At 41.0% G+C, this 25,937-nt stretch overlaps 1 protein-coding gene across 4 annotated transcripts; it reads right to left on the bottom strand.

Moving 5' to 3' along the window:
- RAB3IL1 (RAB3A interacting protein like 1) lies at positions 1-23,115 on the bottom strand. 4 transcript variants are annotated; one of them, XM_075187937.1, is made up of 13 exons: positions 22,968-23,115; positions 22,491-22,570; positions 21,462-21,675; positions 17,405-17,500; positions 16,448-16,525; positions 16,142-16,351; positions 13,027-13,152; positions 9,815-9,943; positions 7,935-8,047; positions 7,742-7,765; positions 6,115-6,214; positions 5,440-5,506; positions 1-4,678 (listed from the first exon to the last, which is right to left on the bottom strand). In XM_075187937.1, exons 2-13 carry the CDS (start codon positions 22,502-22,504, stop codon positions 4,596-4,598), a joined length of 1,254 nt encoding a protein of 417 aa, XP_075044038.1. In that variant the 5' UTR covers positions 22,505-22,570; positions 22,968-23,115; the 3' UTR covers positions 1-4,595. The 4 variants fall into 4 exon arrangements, with proteins under 4 accessions (XP_075044038.1, XP_075044039.1, XP_075044040.1 ...); XM_075187938.1 differs by lacking the exon at positions 7,742-7,765; XM_075187939.1 differs by lacking the exon at positions 13,027-13,152.
- Between the last annotated feature and the right edge of the window lie 2,822 nt (positions 23,116-25,937).

Here is a 25,937-nt window from a genome sequence, read left to right as displayed (position 1 = left end):
TTTGTTAAAAAGAAATGATTTTAATGTAATTTCAGAGATTACATGTATATGTGCTTCATAGCTACATGTTGCATAATACTGGTAAATGGATACAACACCCACAAGGGTGGTCTGCAGCATAAAAATGATCCTTCGCTTCTTCCCAGTCTCCTGCCCTTCAGTTCCCATACAAATAGCCGTGTAAAACATACAAAATACTCTCTGTACTGTAAAATGAGCCATGGGGGTACTTGTCCCCCCCCCCAATAAAAAATGAGGGGGTTGTGCTTTATCAACAGTCTACGTACTACACTGTGAATTAGAGGGCACTATGATTTGTGCCAGCAAATAGCCCTCACATGGAATGTCACATTATTAGATGATCGTATATAATATAAGTCTAATAACACACAAGCACAACGATACACAGTCACATGCATATTCTCATAATATAGAGGTAGGCCATCTGTGGCTTTTTAGCTGGTCCTGACTTCCAGTCTTATAAAGCTACAGGCTGCCCAAACCTGTCCTAATACAATAATTTAGCTCAGATTAATTTCTGTAAGCAGCTGGACTTTAAACACCATATATAAGTGATAGTCCATAGATATCAGGTACTAGAGCAGTTCTAGGCAAGCGTTATCTAGCTGTGGCTGAATTACAACTCTCAGTAGAAGACAGTGGCTGAGGATCTTTTCTTTACACTAAAAATGCTTAGTATATATCCTAGTGTAGGCAAAGGTATTGTAATCATCTGGACAACGGCAGAGCGCTTTGGCTGTAATATTCTCAGCTACAAGACTGCTTGACTGTATCAGCACAACATACCAATGGAGCTATGGTTATCCCATTCTGGTTGAGCTTAATGGAAGACACCTTAATCGTATTGTCACCCAGGAGTTATATTTTAGCAAACAGTTCCAGAGCTATCTAGGAAGGCCTGAGCAAACCACTTTGGGATAACTGTTGCTTCGTATGTATATATAATATGGAAGAAATGAGAAGGACCCCGGAAGAGTGGAGGGGAGGAAGAGCATAGATACATGTAGGTTGACCAGGGCATGATAATGTTCAGAAACTAGGGATGAGCCAAATCATGAATCCATATACAAAAATTCTTCCCAATACCCAACCCAGCCCGAATACTAATATACATGTTAACATGAAGCACAATGTGCCTGAATGATAGGTCTGTGTAATGTTGGCTCCTATATGATGACTCGGATTATAAGGGATTTCGCTTTAAGACAAATTCCTGAATTCAGTTTATCCCATTAAGAAATGGGCATAGAAACTAATCCTATCACAGCCCCCAACCTTTTTCATTTCCACTAAAGAAGAATTACTACAATCATTATCCAATGAAAGAAACAACTTTTGTTTCAATGATTCTAGGTAAAATACATTGGGAAATGTTGGTGCTATAGTGTTATCTCAGAAAATCCAAAAGTTATCTGTGACTATAGGCTGTGGAGCAATATATGGCTCAATGTGGCTTAGAATAATGATAATATGTAGTGTTTACATTTTCAATACTGCAATTCTTAGCGTAAGTCCATTAAGTACATTGTAATAATAACTACTAAGGCTGGGTACACACTACAGGGTTTTCAGCCAATTATCGGGCCAATCAGACGATAAACGACCATTCGGCCGGATAGCCCATTAGTGTGTGGGCTGCAACGATAAGAGATTATCGTTCCAACGCACATCGTATCGTTTCATTTGATTTTTAAACTTGACTAAAAATGTAATTCAACACTGGAACAATGTCGTTCCAATTCTGCAGTGTGTACGCACTCATGACCGACAGTGCCCATAGATCTCTATGGAGTGTGCAGAGTCACAATCTTTTCAGCCGATGGTTATGACAGATAACAGATCTGACGCTAAATCGTGTAAAATGTGCTTAGTGTGTACACATGAATCGCATGCTGATCGGAACTTTTCTTTTTTTTTTTTTTTAAACGTTTGTAAAATTGTTAAGGGTATTGTATCGGGAGAACTTTTGTACAGTGTGTGACAGCCTAACTACTGGGGTTTAAAATAAATAAATCTTAAGGAAGTGGAGCGTTTGCCATAGTCAGGAGCTGGTTGAATGCCTGCCCAGGGTTCAAGTGAGGGGTTTCTGGAAGAGTAATACAAAAATATCTTCCTTTCAGTAAGTCACAGTGAGCGGCAGACAGCTGGCTGTAGAGAGTGAGGTTACAAAGAGGGTATTGTGCACAATGCTAAATGTCAGTACACAAATAAGGGGGAAAACGTATGTACTCCATCTGCGTAGATCTGTATCTCGCACAATGCTCAGCCATCCAGTGACTTGCTGAGCGCATAGTGTCTATTTCTGGAGCATAAATTATAGTAGAGACACAAGAGCATAAGGATAATGCCAAGCTTGATACTGTATGGCACTACATCCCAGTGATAACCCATCAATGTTTGTGGATTTACTGTATATTCACCATTCCTTCATAAAATATTTCTATTTTAAAATTGAACCCAACATACAATTGTCCATGGCTTACCATAGTTAGAAGGATTTTTTTTTGTTAGAAGTCAGCAAGTCTTCTAAGACAAATTTTAGCCGGTGAAACGCGTGGGTGTTAATAGTTCATTTACTCATCTTGATTTTGCATGTCATGCAAAATGTGTGCACTACACATGCACACAATCTGTGGCAGTAATTTGAGATGAACGGATCCACTTGTTGCCCTGTGTGCAGCACACAAACTGACTCTTATGGACGTTTCCCTTACACACAGAAACGCGTTGGGTACTTATAATAGTGTGAGCAACAACAGCCTATATATCCTGCTCGTTAGTAATTGCTTGTTTTGTAATTGTCTAATTTGGACTTCACTGTTCCCAGCTGACATTTCATAGCTGAATGCCAGTGTGACATTACCTCTAATCCGCTGGCCACACAGAACTGAGAGACACTTTTCATCCTACAAAGTTACCCACATTGAACAGAACATGCCTGTACGTCTGTAATTTACACATTTTTTAGCTTATGACTTTGTGATATAAGTAGCTCAGCGATTCATCTCCCCAAAAATGTGTGTATTTAATTTCCATGAGTTAATATTTAAATCTGGTGAGAGGAGTGTTTCACATTTTCTGCAAATCTGACATCAGTTTTGCTAGTGAAATAGAAAGGAATGGTGATGCCCATTTAAGCCTGTACGGGCGTCACATTCATAGATAGACGGGATACTCACGGATGCTCTTCGGCTGAGTATGTTCAACTGTATAGCTCATAAATGCACCTAAAACAGGAATTAATAAATGGCCATATAATACATATACTTCAGTACATAACATAAACCTAATCGGAGTGCATTGTTAATGTGTAAACACATTCAATCACTGCCTGTGTTGTAATGCATTACAGAAACATATGGAAACTAATAGGTGGGAACAGACTGGACGCACCTCAGCGCGTACGCAAGGGCTGGGGCAATTGGTGGATAGAGATTCTAAGAATGAAAATCCTGCCATTAGGAAGCTTCTATGATACGGCCTCAGCTAAAATACTATGTTCAGTTCTGGAGGCCATAGCTCCAGAAGGATATAAATACATTAGAGACTCTACAAAGAAGAGCAACTAAAATGGTGCATGATCTATGGCACAAAACTTACCCGAAAAGACTAAAAGATCTTAATATGTATAGTTTGAGAAGGAAAAGGGGGGACATTATTGAAACTTTCAAATACATCAAGGGTTTTAACATGGTAAAGGAGGGAAACATTCTTCAAAGGAAGAGAAGTATTAGAACACGAGGACATGTACTGACACTGGGGGGAAGTAGGTTCAGAGGAAATTTGAGGAAAAATTACTTCACAGAAATTGTAGTGGATAAGTGGAATAGCCTCCCATCAGAGGTGGTAGAGGATAATACAGTAGAGCAATTTAAACATGCTTAGGATAGACGTCAGGATATCCTTACTAAGAACCAAATAGGGTTAGAGGTTACCATAGGATAAAAATTGGGCAGACTAGATGGGCCAAGTGGTTCTTATCTGCCGTCAAATTCTATGTTTCTCCAAATGTGCTTAAATCCTCTTTACTTGCTCGCTTGTGATGAACTTGTTTAAATTTTGGCCACTTCGGTGCTTCAGTGGATCACACTCAAAACATTTTATAAACTACATCCACATGTTCTAAACAACTATATTGCTATAAGAGCATTGTGCCTTGAAATCAGCTATTTTCATACAGACATTACAGAGAACAACATAATACTTCATTGTGACCCCTCCCCCCATAGCCCTCTGTCCACCAATGAGGAGGAAGGCGTTGTGTCCTATGACATGCAGCGCACACTCATCTGATCCGCTGCTATGCACATGGTTGGACTACTTCATATAAACAGCTGTCAGTGAATGGCCTCTAATGTGTTTATAATTATATATGCAATTTACATATTATCTCCAGAAACAGCTGAACTTTGTACCATTGAGAAGGGGCTAATAAGTCGACACAGAGTAGCTATAACCACAGACCCAGTTGTGTTTCCACATGCGCACACATATTGTGCTCTTGTGTTTCTTTTAAACCCGCAGCAGAAACTTGAGTGGTTTCTTTCACTCTGGTAATCCAGGTTCTACAACCGCTACGACTCGTTAGGATAGAACCCGAGTTTGGCCACTGACATCTCACGGCGAAGTCTCATGATCTCCCAGAATATTAGCTCCGCTAGGGGGTGACAAAAAATGGTTGGAGTGCAATGTGTTTATTAGATATTTTATACAATAATAATACAATTATATTGCAATTTAATAATTACCCTCAATAAGTCTATACTGTCATAATATTTTACAGCTTACTGTATAAGAACAGACACTGATATGTATCCTGCACGCAGAATAAGAAATAGTAATTGGCAGCTATACTACATACAGGACAAGTACAGATACTCAGAATTATATCTAGCATACAGAATATAGACAGTCCTACTGTGCAATTTGTCAATATTAAAATCCATAGACAAACTGATTGTTAGATTAAATAGGGAGCTTCCGTTTAGAGTCATAGCCAAAGGTGATTATTTTATTTAAAGGAGAAGGAGTTAAATGTACAAAATAAACCAAAGTTTCCATTTTTTGCAAATATATTTCCTGCCCTTTGTCTAAAGTCTATTCCTGCTACTCAGTTCAAATTCAAAGATTTGCGATGTACTGGTGGGGGCTGTGGGCAGACAGAAAGATGAATACGTGTGGCCCCTTGAATATGGACAGTCTGTAGACAGATTAAGTGCTAGATACACTCTACTTGAGAGTGTATCTAGCAAACGATTAGACATAAGAAAATTATGTTTGCAAAATAGGACATTGGGGTCCATATTGCACACGCAAAGCCAGAAAAAAGGTGGACTCATACGAGACCCTGCAGCCACATTGTCTATTCTATGGACTATGGTCAGCAGAGAAGGCGGGACAAGAACTGGGGCTACTTACTGTCTTGGCGCACCAGACCTTGCTGTATGTAACGGATGTAAGTGAAGAAATTGCACACTGCTGTTATCTACAGGAGGGAACGGACACATCATGAGATGACAGAAGCACAAGGAATGGATGAAAACCAGTGTAGAAAGAGGATATAATAGGAAGCAGATGAGAAATGATCATAGAAAGAGATGAAGAGAAGGAGAGTGAGAGGCAGGAGATGGTGAAACCTTGGAATACAGTAAACAATAGCCAATATCCAAGTCTTTTACAATGACACATATTGTGATACAGCATAAAAACAGACTAAAAATAGTGGTACAAAAACAGTAACAAATTATACACATAACTGGTGCAAGCCCTAATGGGGATGGCATCCTCTGTTCCTCATACTGGGAGTGTAGCCTCAAGCGAACACCCTGCTAATAACGGCCGGATGCTTCTCTTTCATGTAAGGGCTCTCTAGGCAAACCTAGGTGTTGCCTAATGATAGCTCAGGCCCTGATTACACATATCCTCCCTAATAACACAATTATACAGTAATATATATCTAATATAGCAATGCCACCACAAGATTAGATGTATGCCAGCTGAGATGAGAGCTTGCGCTATGCCCCGTCTTACACATGAATTAACACAAAAGGATTCGGATGTCTTTTAGACAAGTAGATATATTACAGTACTTACCCTGTACCGGCAGGATGGTGAAATGAAGTAATAATTCCCAGAATCCCCTAGCTTTATTCTGTGACGGCATGAACGCGACAAACCACTAAGTGCACATTTCCTAAAATGCATGTGAAGGGAGAAAAATATCAAATCGGCAGGTTGCACCAACCAACCAGAATCTAAAAGCTCTTTGTCTTAGTGGAAAACCACACTATTATTTAAGGAGTACCTGTCACGATAACAATTGGTAATTCAATAGTACACCAAACAGTAATATATATTAGTGTTTGAGCTGGTAAACAGTGATATGCTCTACCGCCACTTCTCATACAGCCTTCATTGGAAAACTATACAAATCCATTCACTTACATTTTCCATACCGCCACTTCTAAATTTCCATTTTGACTATTGTATGTATATGGATTGATAGAGAGATAGATTTTGGTTAGGGGCACAGTAGCCATCTCCTGGGGTAGATGGTAGTGTACAGCAGCTGAGAGATCACACAAGCCCAAGGTTTTGGGTACAACTAACCTCAGCCAGTTTTATTAAGCAGAAAAAAAAAACTTCAAAATAAACACCTTGGGCTAGATTTACTAAGCTGCGGATTTGAAAAAGTGGGGATGTTGCCTATAGCAACCAATCAGATTCTAGCTTTCATTTATTTAGTACTTTCTACAAAATGACAGCTAGAATCTGATTGGTTGCTCTAGGCAACATCCCCACTTTTTCAAACCCGCAGCTTAGTAAATCTAGCCCCTTGCCGTTCTGTCAAACCAAAAACATTAGAAGTTCCAACACATATAGTCTACTCACAACAGATATCAAGCTTTCTCCTAAAGAGACCCTGCAGCTCCTTCCCCCAGGCAGAGTAGCCAGGATGTCTAGCTTGACTGCTTTTTAACACCCTTCCCCAGGTGCACGTGCTAATCAGCCTATCCTCAGACTGGAGGCCCAAAAGACCCGAAATGGGGCCTATTGGATGGAGCCCGCCCTCACTCTCCATCCAGAACCCCAGGAATCCTTTACCAGCTTTTACCAAGTTAAACAAGAGATGCAAAATATCTTTATTTTTTTTCCAACTGTTTGGCAGAGCTGCTTCGATATATATGTATAAGTCAGACTCACAGCTGAGCATGAGATCAATCGGTTCTGGTAGGGCGACTTCCTCACCCAGGAGGGCTCCCTGGAATTTAGGAGTCTCTCGGACATTCCACGAGAGTAGACTAGTATGAATTTATACCGCGCAGCAATAGTCAAGCGTTTTTGACAATGTTATCTAATGGGGTATATAACTAATTTAATTTCTATTAAAGTATGCTGGCCCACAAAATATCTGAACATTTCAAGCATGCTTAATCATATGAACAATGCATTTGTTTTGAAGGAAGAATATTGTTAATACTGAACCATGCATGTTATCTGTGGCAATGGAAGTACAGTATTGTATAGTCCTTGCAATGGATAGAGAAGTCCAAATTACTCTCCATGTGTGTCCTAACACAGCCATGTCCACATCCCAAGAACACAAAGTAAAAGCAATATATTAGTTCTGCAGTTACTAGATTAGAGACAGAGCCAAAAGCCATTCTCTGATTAACACGCCTCATTAGTGGATTAATAGGAGTTGTCTTGTTGCACTTACGTTAGGACCTCCACCCGACACCCACTGGAAGGGAGAAACAAAACATGTCTGTGGTCAATGGTAGCCTACCTTATTAATATATTGGATCCCCAAGTGGCACAGAACATAATCTAACATGCTCTAATCGTTTGCGCCTTTTCTATCCAAGCTTTTTGTTTCTATGCAAATTTAATTTTATCAATCAAGTATTTACCTGGGTCCCCCACGTTCGACAGCTGACGCTTTCACCACCGGCAGCGCTGTCTGTATTACCGGTTCCACAGACAGGGTATTATCCGCTACGGCGGTGAGAACCTGTTCCGACAACTATAATAATATAAAACATGAAGAATTAGGACAGGGTTGGTAAAGACACTGACACTTGGCTAAGGGACTAGAGGGGTTCTATGAGCAATTAGGCAGATTTTTATATCTGTGTATATCGGCATAAATAGGATGGAAGCTTTGAGATGTCCATGTTTATTCCAATACGTAACTGCTTCTGTACTGTGTGTCCACATATCCACGTTCAGGCTTCCTACAGGACAAGTCTACATTTGCTGGAGGACAGTAGATTTAGACAAGGGGCCTGATTCATTAAGGATCTTAACTTGAGAAACTTCTTATTTCGGTCTCCTGGACAAAACCATGTTACTATACAAGGGGTGCAAATTAGTATTCTGTTTTGCACATAAGTTATATACTGTCTGTTTTTTCATGTAGCACACAAATACTTGATAGCTTATTTGTACACTGAAATTTAAAGTTGATATTTGTGTGCTACATGAAAAAACAGGCAGTATTTAACTTATGTGCAAAACAGAATACTAATTTGCACCCCTTGCAAGGTAACATGGTTTTGTCCAGGAGACTGAAAGAAGATGTTTCTCAAGTTAAGATCCTTAATGAATCAGGCCCAAGATCTGTTAATATAGGTGAAGCACCGATAATGTGGCCGCCCAGCTGTCTTGTGCTTAACGTGTGCAGACTATTGCCTTGAACAGAACCACCATAAATGCAATAACAGGTAAAGGGTACATTTAATGTAGATACATGTTGGACAAGTGCAGGGGTGGAGTGAGCTGGGTAAGAGGGAATCTGGGTAGTTGGACACATGGTCTAGTGCAATGCATTACATTTGTATATCAAAGCGCCCTGGCTGTGTAGGTGAATGAGCAGAACTTGTCGTAGTTTCTTATACACACGTCTCCATTGTGAAAGCCTCCTGTGCATATGTGTCTTTTCCACCCTTGGGTGGTATATGGAAGACTTTCCAAAATATTGTTATAGGGCCTACAAATGTCTAGTTACGCACAATGTCCTCTCCATTGACCACTGATTATATCATATAGAACAAGCCTATTACACACAATGGGGTCATTCTCTACAGAAAGACGCCATGTAAAATACACATCTCTTATACTACATACTGTGCACACGGACTACATGCATACAGTTGCCAGGGATTACATGTAACCATTATCTACACGTGTCCTTTTGCTCCACCCCCATTAGGAAAGTTACTTTACCAATAAAAATGAGCTGTAACTGTTTTGAGGTCTAGGTGCACACAAGACTTCCCATTGACAAATGGAGATAACACCATATTATACCAGATGTAAAAAATCCATCTATGTTCTGAAAATGCTTTACCCCATTCCATATATACAAGGGGAATATCTCCTAGTTTGCCCAATCCATACACCACTTGGGCACATGACTGGGGCAGCACTGACCAGATGGGATAAGGGAAATGGTTTTATCTTTATTCTATCTACTTAATTTACCTTTTAATCTTTTTTTTTCCCATCAAGGGGGTGTTGGACATAATTTTGTGAGCATGTGCAGTATGCAATTACTAAAGTTTATAATATAAGACCTGGGGGTAAATGTATCAAGCTGAGAGTTTTCCGGCGGGTTTGATAAGTGGAGATGTTGCCTATAGCAACCAATCAGATTCTAGGTATCATTTTGTAGAATGTACTAAATAAATGATAACTAGAATCTGATTGGTTTTTCAAACCCGCCGGAGAACTCTCAGCTTGATACATTTACCCCCAGGTCATTACATGTGTACTTAGATCTTCCACTCACCTCCCTTTTTGCAAAGTCCAAGCATGGTGTGATATCCTCTTGGTAGATACGGGACAGGAAGGGGCAGGATCTATCTAATGTTGGACTCTCCTTCCATTCCATAAACTCTGAGTATAAGAGGGTGTCCACCTGAAGGAGCAGCACAATAATCAGCATTAATGCACCTATTTATCACTGATTATTACGTACACACATACAGAGCCCAGAGAACAGATAAGACATAGCAGCGTAGGAGAAAACTCCATAAGAACCAATCAGATATTTCCTTTAGTCTGCAATCCAAACCGAACCAAAGAGAACAACGTTCCCATTGGTTGGTGTTTTTCTATTTCATACTCCAGGTTGTCCTTGGACTTTTAGGTATTTCATAATATAATAATAATAATAAACAATTGTACACTGAATGTGCCCTATTTAGGCAATGTGGTTTCCCTTGTCACTATTTATTTTCAACCCTAAGTTTTACATTGATAGTTAGCGTAAAGATAACTGGCCTTTACAACCAGCCAAGAGAACACATTTTGTAAATGGAGAAAAACAGAACACAGAACAGAGATGCGAGTCCTGTGGTTGAAACCAGAGTGGGGACCCACAATCTGAATGGGAGCCATCTCTTTGGGGGGTCATAGAACAAGGGCACACTGACATTTGGGGTCCTAGCTACATTAAAAGTTGTGCACCACTGTTATAGACTATAATTCAAGTGTGCTAACATTGGGATTCTATAAACAATTCCACTTCAGTTTTTAGCATATGAGCAGCATGGTGGCTTAGTGGTTAGCACTTCTGCCTCACAGCACTGGGGTCATGAGTTTGATTCCCGACCATGGCCTTATCTGTGTGTTTGTATGTTCTCCCCGTGTTTGCGTGGGTTTGCTCTGGATACCTCCCACATTCCCCCAAAAAAACATACTGGTAGGTTAATTGGCTGCTAACAAAATTGACCCTAGTGTGTGTGTGTGTGTGTGTGTGTGTGTATGTTAGGGAATTTAGACTGTAAGCTCCAATGGGGCAGGGACTGATGTGACTGAGTTCCCTGTACAGCGCTGCAGAATTAGTGGCGCTACATAAATAGCTGATGACCTGAGTCACGGGTGAAACAGTGCATCACCGGACCCTAGAATCCTGGAAGCTTAAGTGTTAAGTTTGGGAGGCCAGGTTTGGTGTGTTCTACACGCTTTCAATTTAGTTTTCAATTCTCATTTGGCTCCTATGCCACCGTTTTTATGTGTGGACAGGCTGGGCTGGGCTGGGCTGGGTGGGCAGCGGGGCATCTACCTCCCCCCCCCCCCCCGGGCCAGTCCTATAGTGGGCTACCTTGAGCTGGGTCACCTACATTTTTTTCCTTTAAAATGTACCCAATAGGCTGCTGAGTTGAGTCTTGCTCCCCAGGCTAAAATTTGTCAGCCCTCCCCTGTGTGTGGACCATGTTTATGGGCACACACCGATGTGCATTTAATTGCCAACTTGCCCAGATTTCTTGTGCTCCCATTTCACCACAGACCCTATGTGCAAAATTGTGCAAAAGTCAAAGTCTGATAACACCATCGCCCACCTTCCAAATGGAACCCCCCCCCCCTTATCAAAATGATTGTTTCTTGATTTTTTTCTATGAACAGCTCATTTGACCCACATTAAGATATTAATCAACTCATAAAAGTATCAAGACTGCCCTATCTCCATTCATACAGATTACTAAATATCTAGCACGCACTAGTAGACCATTATGGATACAGAATACATCAGTCTGTCCATAATCCAGAGCAGTCATTTATATATCGGATTACTGCAAAGGTTTGTTATCAAGACTGCTTTCAAGGAAGAAGGTCCTAATGGCAATAAGAGAGACCTATGTCACAGTCACCAGTGCCCTTACTCTATAACTGCTAGATGACATAGGAGCTTGGAAACTGCTGGGTGCTTTACAGTAGAGCCGCACAAAAATACATAGTAGACTGTTCTTATGAACTGATAGTCAAGTATATTTCTTTGATTTAAAAGTTTGCTATTTAGCTGTTGAAGATATATTACTAAGTGAACAATGCTAAAATGAAGTGTTGGTTTTTACAAGAGCCATAGTGATAATAGAATAGAATAGAAAATAATGTCCTCCACTTGCAACATACTTATCCTACCATCATTAACATATAAAGTGGCTCAGTGGATAAAGAAGAGGCAAACGGAGTTTAGAGGCCACTTTCTCGATAGCTACCATGTGATTAAAAATGAGTGACTGAAGATAAACAGAATAGGAAAAGAGTTCAGAAGCTGCAGAGGGCAAATAACGAGTTAAGGGCAGTGATGGGGATTTAGGGCCTGATTCATTAAGAATCTTAAATGAAGAGGATTCTTATTTCAGTCTCCTGGACAAAACCATGTTACAATGCAAGGGGTGCAAATTAGTATTCTGTTTTGCACATTAGTTAAATACTGCCTGTTTTTTCATGTAGCACACAAATACTTGATAGCTTATTTGTACACTGAAATTTGATATTTGTGTGCTACATGAAAAAACAGGCAGTATATAACTTATGTGCAAAACAGAATACTCATTTGCACCCCTTGCATTGTTACATGGTTTTGTCCAGGAGACTGAAATAAGAATCCTCTTCATTTAAGATCCTTAATGAGTCAGGCCCTTACAAGATTAATCTATGTACCTGCAGTAAGGATGGTCATTGAGAGAACAGAGGTTTCAGCAGAGCCGGATTTAGACCTCATAGGGCCCTAGGCAAGATACTGGTTTGGGCCCCCCTCCCTGAAAAAATCCATAGCACTATAGTTTTTTAGCATAACATATAGCCCTATTCAGAGGCCGGCAAACTTTAGCCCAGGGGGGCAAGCACATAGCACTGGCCCATAAGTAGTGGCCTATTTTTAAAGGTTGGTCTCACCGCCAGCACTGGGAGGGCCCTCTGGGGACCGCTGGGCCCTAGGCAATTGCCTAGGTTGCCCAATCGTAAATCCGGCCTTGGGTTTCAGTACTACTTAGACAGAGATCCACAGGTGGCAATTACTGGCGGCGGTATGGAAAATGTACTTTGAATGGAATTTTGTAGTATACAATGAAGGCAGTAGAGAAGTGTTCTGTGTGGCATACCACCGGCCTAGTTTAACCACTGGTTAAGATGATAGTAGCAGTAACTGCGGCCCTGTTTTACAGTAAAGCTATAGTCCCCATATAAAGTGGCTACATGGATAAGGGACAGTACCTGGCGAGAGGAAGTAGAGGAGGAAGACTCATCAGAGAGAGGCCATCCCGGCTCGTAGGTTATATGGACAACCTTCCCCGGTACAATACAGAGAAGTAATGAAAGGAGAGATGGAACTGCAGAAAACTGAGAGACAAGAGCAAAAAAAAAAAAAAGAGAGAAGATAGGAAAGGGGTGAGAGACACAACAACACAGACATAGACACACAGAACAAGAGACACACATAAAGAGATACAAAAACAGAGAACAAGATGAAAAAGCAAAAAATATATAAAATAAGCACAGAAATGAATATGTAGAAAAGTAAAACAGTAGGGAGCATACAATGAAGGGAGGTCTTACAATAATCAGAGAACACAGGAATGTTTAACATTGGACTGAAGTTCACTTTTGAAGGGTAGGGGGTCCCTTTTGTGATGCACAGTAAAGAGGTGATGTTATGAAGAATAAAGTGTACTGTTATCTAAATACGGTGATCGCAACTTTTTTGTGGTCTGCGCCAAATACTATGAGACTGGAGTTTAAATTCCATGGTACCAGTGATATCAGTCAGGCACTTCATGGACAAAATATTTATGTGTCTACAATCTCATGAATCTTGGTACAGCCCACAAAATGGCTGCTCCCAGTGTAGGCCAGTGATGTTTATTACAGATTACAATCAATGTAGCTATTCTGGTGGTATGAGAGGGGCCTATTACCAGTCATATTTTTAATGTTGACATCTTAGTAGTTGCTCCCCAGCAAACTTCGCATGAAACTCCATTTGTTCTGCCCTTACAATAACCCACTTGTTCCAGTCAAGAACAGCTATGTTGTTTTATTTTCCAGTAGTCCCTGAATTGTGGCTTTGGACAAAGTATTTCTTCAGCAGGGGACTTTCATACTTGGAGAAAAATGTCCCAAAACACCAGAAAACGTTCTTTTTATAATTATGATTCTTTATTAGTTTAAACCACGGACAAGTGGTCATTGAATTACAGAAGCCTTAACAGTACTGTTGCAATGGGGCCATTTCATAACCATTTCTACTACTACTGTGGTTTGATCAGGTGCAAACAAAGGTATTTGTATTTTTTAATAAATGAGCCAAATAAGTCAAACATATGTCATTTGGCAAATTTAAAGTAATATATACAGGAGTCTAATAAAAAATAAAGTAAATAAGTAAATAAACAGTAATATAAAAAACAAATACAAATACATAAATAGTGGTAGCAAAAATGACCCCGCTGTTGTTCTGTTTGGGACAGTCTGACAGCTTGAATTAAGAAAGGATCTCTGTGGAAACCATAACTTTTCTCCAAAACTAATGGTTCCCAATCATTTTGGAGTTGTGACATATTTGCCTAATTCTTTATGATACATATGTGTTCAAATATTGTAAGAAAAGTATAATGATTAAATATCAGTAACTTGGAAAACAAAAATAAAAATATACAAAATATATTTTATATAATATATTTTTATATGTAATTCCCATTGAATATATTTAACTTATTTCAGACTTTTCCCCCGTAACCCATACATTCTTGTGAAGAGTGAGTGTGGTATCCTGACCTGCTAGTCGGTGGGTGCAACTCGTTAGGTCAGCAAATAAAGTGACTTTTCCCTACTTTATAGTTTTGACAAATCCATTTTTATCATGAGCGAAAATGTGGTAGCAAGGGATGGGGCCCACAATTCGGGAGGCCTGTATCCCTTTCAAAGCATTATGCAGAAGCAATGGTGCTGTAGCCAATTCCTCATTTCCTCCGGCTTACTGAAGCTCCCTTTAGCGATCAGACCATGGCTGCTGTCATAGTAACCAATAGGATTACTTAAATGTGCAGGCTGCTTCCTATTGGTTACTATTAGATATGCCACAGTCTGATCAGAAGAGGGAGCTTCAGTAGCAGGAGGTATGAACCTGCTTCGGGTACATAATGGCCCTGACACAATGTTTCTATGGAGACCACAAATGTCTAGTTGAGCCCCTCATAGTAGTATAGATAGAAAGCAAAATAAAGGTGAACTAAGGACACAGAGTTGAGAGGAAATAAGAGGGGAAGACAAACAAGTATACAGAACAAGATAGTAAATGTTACAGAGAAAAGGATACATGATGTATAGATTTGACAATACCAGAACAGGAAAGTAAAATGGAAGACTGTAACACAGAATGGAGAAAATCAGAAAGAGTTAGAAAACATTGAGACGAATTTAGAGATTCTATTTCCTGTGCACACACATTATGTACAGTTTCTACTCCTTGGGCCTGATTCATTAAGGATCTTAACTTAAGAAACTTCTTATTTCGGTCTCCTGGACAAAACCATGGTACAATACAAGGGGTGCAAATTAGTATTCTGTTTTGCACATAAGTTAAATACTGACTGTTTTTTCCTGTAGCACACACATACTTTATAGCTTATTTGTACACTGAAATTTAAAGTTGATATTTGTGTGCTACATGAAGAACCAATCAGTATTTAACTTATGTGCAAAACAGAATACTAATTTGCACCCCTTGCATTGTAACATGGTTTTGTCCAGGAGACTTAAATAAGAAGTTTCTTAAGTTAAGATCCTTAATGAATCAGGCCCCATATTCAGTTGTGGGACGTTTACCAGCAAACTAGCGGGGCACCGGAGGTAATGCCCCTTGTTTTGTAGAACGTTAACAGACACACAGATCAAGAATAACAACAGGGGAGATTCAATTGGCCGAGGTGTGCCGCCGGACATCACCGTGATGTCCAGCTGTGCACATTGACGGCCATCGCGGTAAGGAATCTTGGCTCATTCTTCCTCGCACCTCCATGGGGTGCGCGGAAAAATGAGCGAGATTCCATCCTCAACATTGGTGCAAAGTGTCTCCGTGGACTGTTCCGGAAACACACCGCGCAGAACTCCGCCAATGACTGTAGGTGGCTTTTTCTAAAGCACAAACCCAAAATAAGGCCACCTACTGTATTTGGGTGTCTAATTAAAAGTGCCAATGTTTAAATAAATATATCTGAAATATTACTTCGTAGTCAAGGTAAACATGATATGCTGCAGCCATTATTTGTATTTACCACTACCACAAACACTCTTCCTGAAGTATGTACTCAATGTGTATATTCAACCTCACCTCCTTGGCCTCTGTGCTGATTGGCTGGGCTGGAGGAGCAAGCGGCACGACAGCCGCACAGCCTGCGCTCTTGTTGCGAGCGTGACCTTTGCGCAGCGCATTCTTAGACGGGCTCTGGAGCTGAGGGTGCAGCTCACGGTTTGGGGAGGACGGGGTGGAAGTGATGACCAAAGTCTTCAGAGCTGTCACTTCTGCCTGCAACATGTCAATCTGAGAGGGACAGTCGACGATAGGAAATAAATCAACATAAGAGCAAACCTACAAATCGGACCCTCACAATATTTTCATAATCAATGAGCAATTTACCTTCCCGTGGGCCTCCCTGAGCTGCTTCTCGGATACAGTCTGCTTGACATTAGCTTCACGCACCATTTTGTGAGCCTCCTGCAGTGATAGAAAATGGAGGTGAACCAAAGAGATAAACACTACTTCCCACAGCAAAGGGTGTATGGCTTTCTTCCTGTAAATACATGTGCATATGGTCCTAGTAATAAGGGCATTTGGAATAAATATCACATAAAAAGGATAGATAACTATATTTTAGGTCCTGCCTTATACCATACCATATATAATCAAAAACTAACTTACATATCATTAGTATCAGTGAATCCTAATATGTTGTATGTGTGGATGTCATGTTTAACTGTGTATGGATTCCAGTCCTGTGTACATGTGTGTACAGAGGCGGACCAGTAGTGCGATACATTAATGGCGCCTGTGCTGGATCGGTAGTACGTAGCCGCGGCGTGCCAATAATGAGACCACCGGAGACAGTTGTGTCGGGCAACAAGGTTTAAGTGGGGGGGAGGGGGGGGGACCATAAAACCAGCTCTATTGCTGATTTTTAATAAATAGCCCTGAGAGGGTGGCACCGTGTTAGCTGTATAATGGATGAGACAGTGGAATACTTTTGCATACAAAATAATTAAAGCTATGTAAAATTGATACCTTTTATGCTTTAATATACTGGAAATCATTAAGAGCTTTTAAGGATCTTAGGCCTATTTTTCCTTGCAAATTACCCATTGCTGAATTAAGTCATTGAAACAAACTGGCCATTGAGGGACAGAGATTCTCATTGGCGCTACGGACACCACCCAGAAGGACAGATCCTACAGTACAGAGTACATGTGGAGATGTCTTGAGAAAACCATTTATGAGCAGTATTAATACCACTGCTGAACACACTGGGGTGGTTCCAAGTAATTCCGTGTACATTTAGTTACTGGGGTGAAGGTATGTGTACGGTTCTTCAAGCTGTACCTCAAACAAACTAGCGGTCAGCTCCTCCAGCTCTTGTTCCAGCTGCTCTCTAACTTTGGACAATCGCTCACACTCCTCATCTCTCAGCTTCAACTCCTAAGATGAGAACAGGAAGATCCGTGATACGCTTCTCATCGTGATACATCACTGACAGAGATGACTATAGAGTTCGTCAATGGTAAATATATACATAAAACAGTAACGATGCCCTGTGTTTATATCTCTAATACTTATATTATTATGATACAGTATACCTGTAAAGAAAACAAACTAAACCATTTAAACCAGCATTAAGAATAAATTGCGACCTGGGTCACCTAAGGAAAAATACCTAACCTAAAACACTTTCTGCTGTAAATATGCATTTAATGAAAGCTAATCTAGTCACTTAGTGCCTGATTCATGAAGGATCTTAACTTGAGAAACTTCTTATTTCAGTCTCCTGGACAAAACCATGTTACAATGCAAGGGGTGCAAATTAGTTTTCTGTTTTGCACATAAGTTAAATACTGACTGTTTTTTCATGTAGCACACCAATACTTGATAGCTTATTTGTACACTGAAATTTAAAGTTGATATGTGTGTGCTACATGAAAAAACAGTCAGTATTTAACTTATGCGCAAAACAGAAAACTAATTTGCACCCCTTGCATTGTAACATGGTTTTGTCCAGGAGACTGAAATAAGATACCTCTTCATTTAAGATCCTTAATGAATCAGGCCCCTAGTGTATAAAAACAACTATGCTGAAAATCCATCGTCATTAAAGTTTCAAAATTAAGAAATACAACACATGCAATTTGTGGAGTCTCACATCAACAAAAATGATAGGGGGCATTGCGCACAGAACATTCGTGGTCTAATTCTGCCAATCAAACAAGCAAAACACCACTTCCAAAATGCGCAATGTGGCGAAAATTCCAAAGAACAGTTTTCAACATATGTGCATACTTGGTGACTTTTTTGACCTGGCAAGTGCGTAGGGTGTGGTAAAACGAATCATGTCATCACAGCCACTCCCCACAATTCATGTCATTATCCAGCAGGGCGCGGGGCCCTGTGTATGACATCATAAAGGCTCCCTGCAAACCCACTTCACTAGGTATGCAGGAATCTCCTGGATGTTCTGGGAGAGTAGGCAAGTATGCATATATGATAATATGTTCCCAATTCAGCAGTTTGAGAATATGAACTGGATTGTAAGCTCCAATGGGGCAGGGATTGATGTGAATGAGTTCTCTGTATAGCGCTGCGGAATTAGTAGCACTATATAAATAGCTGATGATGATGATGATATGGACTAGTGTCGGTATGGGTCTGATGTCATCGGGACTCTGTTGTGACATCACTGAAGCATGGTAAGATCTGGAGAGTTTGGAAAATGACAGAGAGCCTACTCCCTAAGTATAGCCTACAAAAATGGATAATAAATAAATAAATCTAGTATAAACATTCCTCAGTACCAGGCACACTTAAGCACAGTTTTGAGGTTAGAGTGCCTTTAAGTGACTGCGCTATATATCTCAGAGAAGCACTGAATTATAAAGGCCATGTCACTACAGTACCAGGCACAAGTGCATCTGTTTTTGTGCTGTGACATAACAGAGTCCGCACACTATGCCCTTATAAAACCAGCAGTAGTTTAATGCATGACTGGTTACTGGGTGAAAAGCTATCACCATTCAACAAAGGATTAACCTGCACCAACATACATCTCCTCTCTTGTCTCAAAATATCTCCCAACTCGGCAACACAAGATCTGCGTCTCTCATCCACCCTCATTACATCCTCCCATTCCCGGTTATAGGACTTTTTTCGGGCTGCACCCACTCTATGGAATTCTCTTCCTCGCACAATAAGACTCTCCTCTGGTCTACAAGCTTTCAAGCGTGCTCTGAAAACCCACCTCTTCAGACAAGCTTATAATATTCCTTAACCAACTTCTTAACCAGACTACATTACCCTATGACCATCCGTTATACAACTACCCCTTGACCAACATTTTTGTGTGACATGATGATGACGTAAAACAAGTACTACACCTGCACAATAATGATGCTGAAGTTCAGAATATTCAATATAAATATGCATATTATAGGTATAGGATTCTACTTGTTCAGTTTCAATAATATAATGGTTTAATGAATGTAAACTTGGTATTAGCTATTTTTTTATATGTAAAATGGACTCCGGGTAAAAACTAAATCTAATTTTCCCCATTCGCCTCTTCTCCCACAACCTCAGAGGTACAGCAGATACTTGCCCCTCCCCCTCCCCATGCATTCAATATTTTTCCAGGCATAACAGCCTGGAAAACTTTGAACATAGAGAACGCTGCATGAGATTGTCATATGGAAGCTGATTGGTCAAACAGTATTTCTGACCCAGCTGTTTCGATGTGACAACCTCATACAGCACAGTTTATTCTCAAAATTCTCATCTGCTAACTTTACTAGATAGTGACAGAGGATTCCGCATTAAAAAAAAGGCATTTTAAGTGAAGCTACCCTAGGGTGTTATTGCAGCCTGCATAGATTTTGTTAATATCCCTGTAGCCCGTTGTAACCATCACTCATGAAGTTGACAGGAAAGCAAATCTCTGGGGCACTCCTGACCCCTGTGCGCTGAATAATTAATGATTAGTGAGTTGCTGGAGTTACGTAGTGCTATGCAGGGCCATCTTAACAACATAATGGGCACCCGGGCAAAGCAGTGCACCGGGGCCCCTAGATATATAGATATAGATATATTGATGTATACAGATATAGATATATAGAGATAGAGATAGATAGATGTAGTTGCTCAGTGACCCTTGAAGGTTTTTTTTGCTGTTTTTTTTCTTTTGCAGGATTATTTATTCTCATTAAGAGCCGTGCCTATGGGGCCCCCTTGCCCGTGGGGGCCCCCGGGCAGCTGCCCATCATGCCCAATGGAAAAGATGGCCCTGGTGCTATGTCGTAGGGGGATGGGTTACACTGTGCTGTAGTGGTCTGTGCAAAACCTTGGCCCTGTCCGTTAGAGGGTTTCTATAAGGCTTTGGCCATCTCTAAGGTACATTTTCTGTTGTATCACTTCCATCACCTACTGGGCAGGTGATAGTGATGATGGGCGCGCATGTATGCTAGAACATGTGTTTGAAAATAAGAGCGACTGTAAAAATGAATTTTATATACCGGAGTCATTAATAACATCATGATGAATGTATTTTATTTTTGTTTAATGTTTTTCGTTAATGACTATATTATTAACAGGTGACAATAATTGATTTTTTTTTTTCTGTGCGTTCGGCCACGACTTTATTTTCCACATATGTATTGTATGTATCCTGCAGTGTATTGTGTCTCTCTGCATACGGCAAGTGCATTATAAGCAGAATGTACCTAGACCTGCTTATAACAAGTGTTGAATAAGCACTGAGTTCCATTGCCAACCATGGCCTTATCTGTGAGGAGTCTGTATGTTCTCCCCGTGTTTGCGTGGGTTTCCTCCGGGTGCACCGGTTTCTTCCCACACCCCAAAAATTTACTAGTAGGTTAATTGGTTGCTATCAAATTGACCCTAGTCTGTGTGTGTGTTAGGGAATTTAGACTGTAAGCTCTATGGGGGGCATGGACTGATGTGTGTGCGTTCTCTGTACAGCACTGTGGTATTAGTGGCGCTATATAAATAAATAAATTATGATGATGATGAAGAAGGACGTACATATGCCCAATTTAAGTGCCTTTAAAAAAAAATGCAAAATACATGCGTTTTGTATGAATCAGGACTAGTATGTTTAGTGTAGAGAACAAGCTTACACAATAACAATCCTGTGATATATTCATAAGTTGTACTATCTTGTTTAATAAGTACGTGAAGTTCTCTCGCATGTGGGAAGTTTATGATTGTGATAACAGGCTCTGTGAAATAATCTGCACATCCATACCTCCGTTGTGGATCCACGCCCTGTATAGAACACAGCCCTAAACACTTGGATAGGAGATATAACATGGGGTTAAAAAAACGGCTCTATATTAAAAATGAAAAACACTGGCACATATAAGACACATAAATTCACCTTTTGGGCCTTCAGAAGCTCCTCTCTCAGGATTTCTGAGCCCTTCTCTCTGATTTCCACCGATGAGCTGCGCAGGCGAGATAGGTCGTAGGTAGGTGTCTCTGTAGAATGCTCAGTCATGGGTCTGGAAGGTTCAGGTCTGGGGGATGGAGACCACTCTTCAAATGAAGGAGGTTGGTGGAGCTGGGGACACCCATCTAACAGAGGGGTCTGCCTGTGGTATAAATACAAAGAAAGAATGGCGGTCTCAAGGGAACAATATCACTTTCAAAATAATGAAGACAGACCGCCTAGAAAAGAAAGCTAATACCATTATGTCAGGAAGCTGTCCTTTCCTGTCATTCACACACGAGAGCTGTCTCCATGAGTGAGAGACCCACATCCTCAATGAATGAGAACGCACACTGCCTCAAACTCACATATAGAATCTGTTTAACATTTGGGCCATTCCAAGTTGTAACATTATTCTCTTCTCTGTCCCAGAGCGTCCGCCACATTCTAGACCACAAATTCCAAGTTACACAACTATTGATGTCATTACCAAGTGTACACCTATCTATAAAGTGCCTGACTATATATAAACTTGGCTACGAAAAACATGTGGCTCTTCAGCTGTTGTGGAACTATAAGTCTGAGGAGGTTTACCAGAGGATTGCTGGGACTTGTAGTTCCACGACATCTGGAACATCACAGTTTTTCTGCCTCGGATCTAAACCACTCCAAAGTGCAAAGCCATCCACGTTAATAGGGTGATTAATAAGTTATGCAGTTTATATAGGTTACAACCTATGTAAACTGCACAGCTAGCTCCATCACACCCTATGCTGTTTTACAGACTGTAAATAATTGAACTTATTAACACAATTCTAAGTGCTCGTCCACAGACATAATTTCACCGTTAAGTGAGGTATCTACATTATTGTAATGAATACGTCTACTAATATTGATTTATCATTATTTACATCATGGTACGAGGCAGGCGTACCGTCTATTTCACCAGCTGGACACAAGAATATAAATTGATCTTACCCTGCTCTCCACATCCCACCAGCGGACACTCTCTCCTCCAGGCTGCCTCAGGGAGGGGACATCCAGAAAGCACAGGGAGGCTGAATAGAGGCAAATAGGACCTGGGAGAGTAAGAAATGGAGGTGAGAAGGCAACAAAGGTGGATGCTAAGGACAGAGAAAATAAGTGGGAAACAAATATTGCTCGGCAGAGTTTCAGTGCATCCCACACAAGTCTGTGTGACTCTCTCCTGCCTGTCACTTCCTCCCACCCCCCCTTCTCTGCGGCACAGAGAGGAAACACTTCCAGCTGCAGGGAGAGAGAGGAGAGGGCAGGAGCAAGAGGGTGATACAGATAAAAGGGTCAGGATACATATAAGGAGGGATTATACGAACAGTAAAAACAGATAAAGCTGAAAATACAACAATTTAGTCAATTTGTACGTAAGACTATCTATAAAAATATACATTGCCTGTTATTGTGCACAAATATACCTACATATAGAAGTGTGATTTTAATTCCTCCCAAACTAGCATCTGTTCCCAGGAAGCCGCCTAGAGTCATTCCCTTCACTTAATGCTCAGTTAATTGTAAATTCTCTCCTAACCCCCCTACACATGGATTGTGTCACATGACCTCCATCTGTTTCCCATTGCACCAGTGCACTCCCCCTCCTCACGTCACGTGACTGCCATGTGACGCACCCAGGGGACGTTTTTGCATTTAAGTGAATGTAAACGTTCAGTTCCTTTTATGAAAGTTAGTGGGAAAGACATTCACAGGAAGCATGTTGCTGTGAGGGAACACCTCATACAAGGGCGTAATCACAGCAGTCCATGTAACTGCTATGTGGCAGAGCTGGATGAAGACCACATGGGGGTCTAGGGAAGATACTGGTTCCATGCCCCAACCTCCTCCCCCTCCCCCAAACACATTAAAAGTAAATATATATATATATATATATATATATATATATATATATATAAGACAAGGCAGATAGGTGTTTGTAATGTAAAGCCTGAAATCAAGATAAGTCGCCCGCATTTTGCGAGAGTCTCCCGGACTCCCGGGTGAGTGTGGCAATCTCCCGAATTCCTAGTGAAGTGAGCAGAATTAGGGCCCAAACGTCACGATTCCCGGTGAATCGTGCTGTTTGGCCCCACACCCTGCTGTCAAATGACGCAGTTGTGTCATGACATCACCAAAATGACCCGATTTTAGTCGCCCCGTCCCCCTCATGCCCACCTCCACTGGCAGGCTCCCGGAAGAGAGCCGAAGAAAGTTGGCAAGTATGCTTTAATGCAGGCCTGTCCAACCTGCGGCCCTTCAGATGTTTGTGAAACTACAAGTCCCAGCATGCCCTTCCAGCTATCAACTGGTTGTCCACTGGCAAAGCATGCTGGGGCTTGTAGTTTCACAACACCTGGAGGGCCGCAGGTTGGACAGGCCTGATTTAATGTGATCTTGCAACCGATGAAAAAATGAAAGTGAAAATCAATTAAAAAAAACTACAATACCCCAGTTGCCTAAGTATACACACCCTTTCATAATGGCTGTGGCTGAGTTAACCTCATGTTCAAAGCTAACTAGCATACACCTGCCAGCAATGAAAATGATGGTGATTAACCCCAAATAAAGATCAGCTGTTCCTGTAGGATTTCCTTGCAGTTTTCAAGTGTGTGTCTTCCTGGGAGAGCCACAGTGCGCAAGGGGCTTGAAAACATCTATTCTCTTCAAACTGCTACCAGCAACTGTACTTTGCCCCGTCATAAGCGCCAACCTATCAATATATATATACACACACATACATATATATTAGAGATGGTCACTGACCTCTGTGTTTTGATTTTGGCAAAACCACCCTCGCGTGTCTTGGTTTTGGATCCCTATTGTTTTTCTAGAATCCCTATTTTTTTGGACTTAAATCCATACTTGCCAACTCTCCCGGAATGTCCGGGAGACTCCCGCATTTTGTGAGAGTCTCCCGGACTCCCGGGCGAGTGTGGCAATCTCCCGAATTCTGCCCACTTCACTAGGAAGTGCCCCACTTCCTAGTGAAGTGGGCAGAATTAGATCCCAAACGCCGCGATTCCCGGTGAATCGCGGCGTTTGGCCCCGCCCCCGCTGTCAAATGACGCAATTTGCGTCATGACGTCACAGGGGGCGGGGCCGAAATGACGCGATTTCGGCCACCCCGCCCCTTCACGCCCCCCTCCACTGGCTGGCTCCCGGAAGGGAGCTGAAGAAAGTAGGTAAGTATGCTTAAATCACATCATTTGGCTCTTTTTTTTGTTCCTACATTATTATTAACCTAAATAACATTAATTTCCAGTCATTTCCAGTCAATTTTTGGCAAGTGGCAAGAACACTGCTGTCACGAACGTCCAGTCTGTCCCAGATACAGCAATCTGAACAGCTAGCCATGACTGGTGTCCCCTTAGTTACTTACCAATTAATACACCTTTTCTGCCACCATTAAGGATTTATTATAGTGTCCTTATGTTCACCAGAACCACTTATTAATGTTTCACAATTAAATCACATACACATGTAGCATGAACCTCCCTGGGCTTCATAAGTTCACAAAGAATCATAGAGAGTACGCTAGGTAAAATATGTTTAATCTGAAAAATGTTTCCAAGGCTTATTTTCAAAAAGGTAATAAACAGACATACAATAGGTTTCACAAATGAGTTTCAGAAAATAAATTAGGAAATAAAACCAGAGTCCCTACTTACAAGTTCAGGAATTGGCGTGTGAGGAGTACACATTGAGAAGAATGGCACATTTCAGTCATGGTAGACCCTCCTCAAATAAATGGACAATCTGATGTCTGAAACAAGGGATTTTTAAACCATTTCTTGTTGGCTCTTCACCCCCCACCTTAGGAATTTAGTTTGTCAATAAAGACAGATTGATCTCCCAAATGTCACAGAGCTTTTCAAAGTAAATTATCTATCACTTATATATATGTTTGGGCACCTCAGAGAATCTCTCACCTCTGCTCTTTCTGCCTGGCTAAGTCTAACTTTGGGGTTACACCCTTATTTAAGGGTGTAACCCCACGGATTTATGAGGTTGCCCTGGCAGTCTCCTGAACATTCTGGGAGAGTAGGCAACTATGGTATAGACAAGCATACCTCCCAACATTTACAATCCTGAAAGCAGGACAAAATAAGCCCACCCCCATTCTGACCAAGCTCCTCCCACAAGTGGGCAATTATTTTTTTTTGTACCACTCCGCCCACTTTCCGGTTAAACCCCACCCATATTTTGGTTTGCCAATCGTGACCATTGGGAGGTATGGACAGGAGACTGCACATTACATTCTTAAGGAGAAATAAGAGGAATATATGGCAAGTAAGAAGAAGCAGGTATTATACTTTTATGCATAATAATTTGCTCATTACCAGTGACTGATATATAATACAGAGATAATACAGAGAGCATCCTAGTGACCACCACACA

The sequence above is a fragment of the Mixophyes fleayi genome, chromosome 10 (assembly GCF_038048845.1).
Source record: "Mixophyes fleayi isolate aMixFle1 chromosome 10, aMixFle1.hap1, whole genome shotgun sequence".
Lineage (NCBI taxonomy): Eukaryota > Metazoa > Chordata > Amphibia > Anura > Limnodynastidae > Mixophyes > Mixophyes fleayi.
This window is presented reverse-complemented; position numbering and strand designations above follow the sequence as displayed.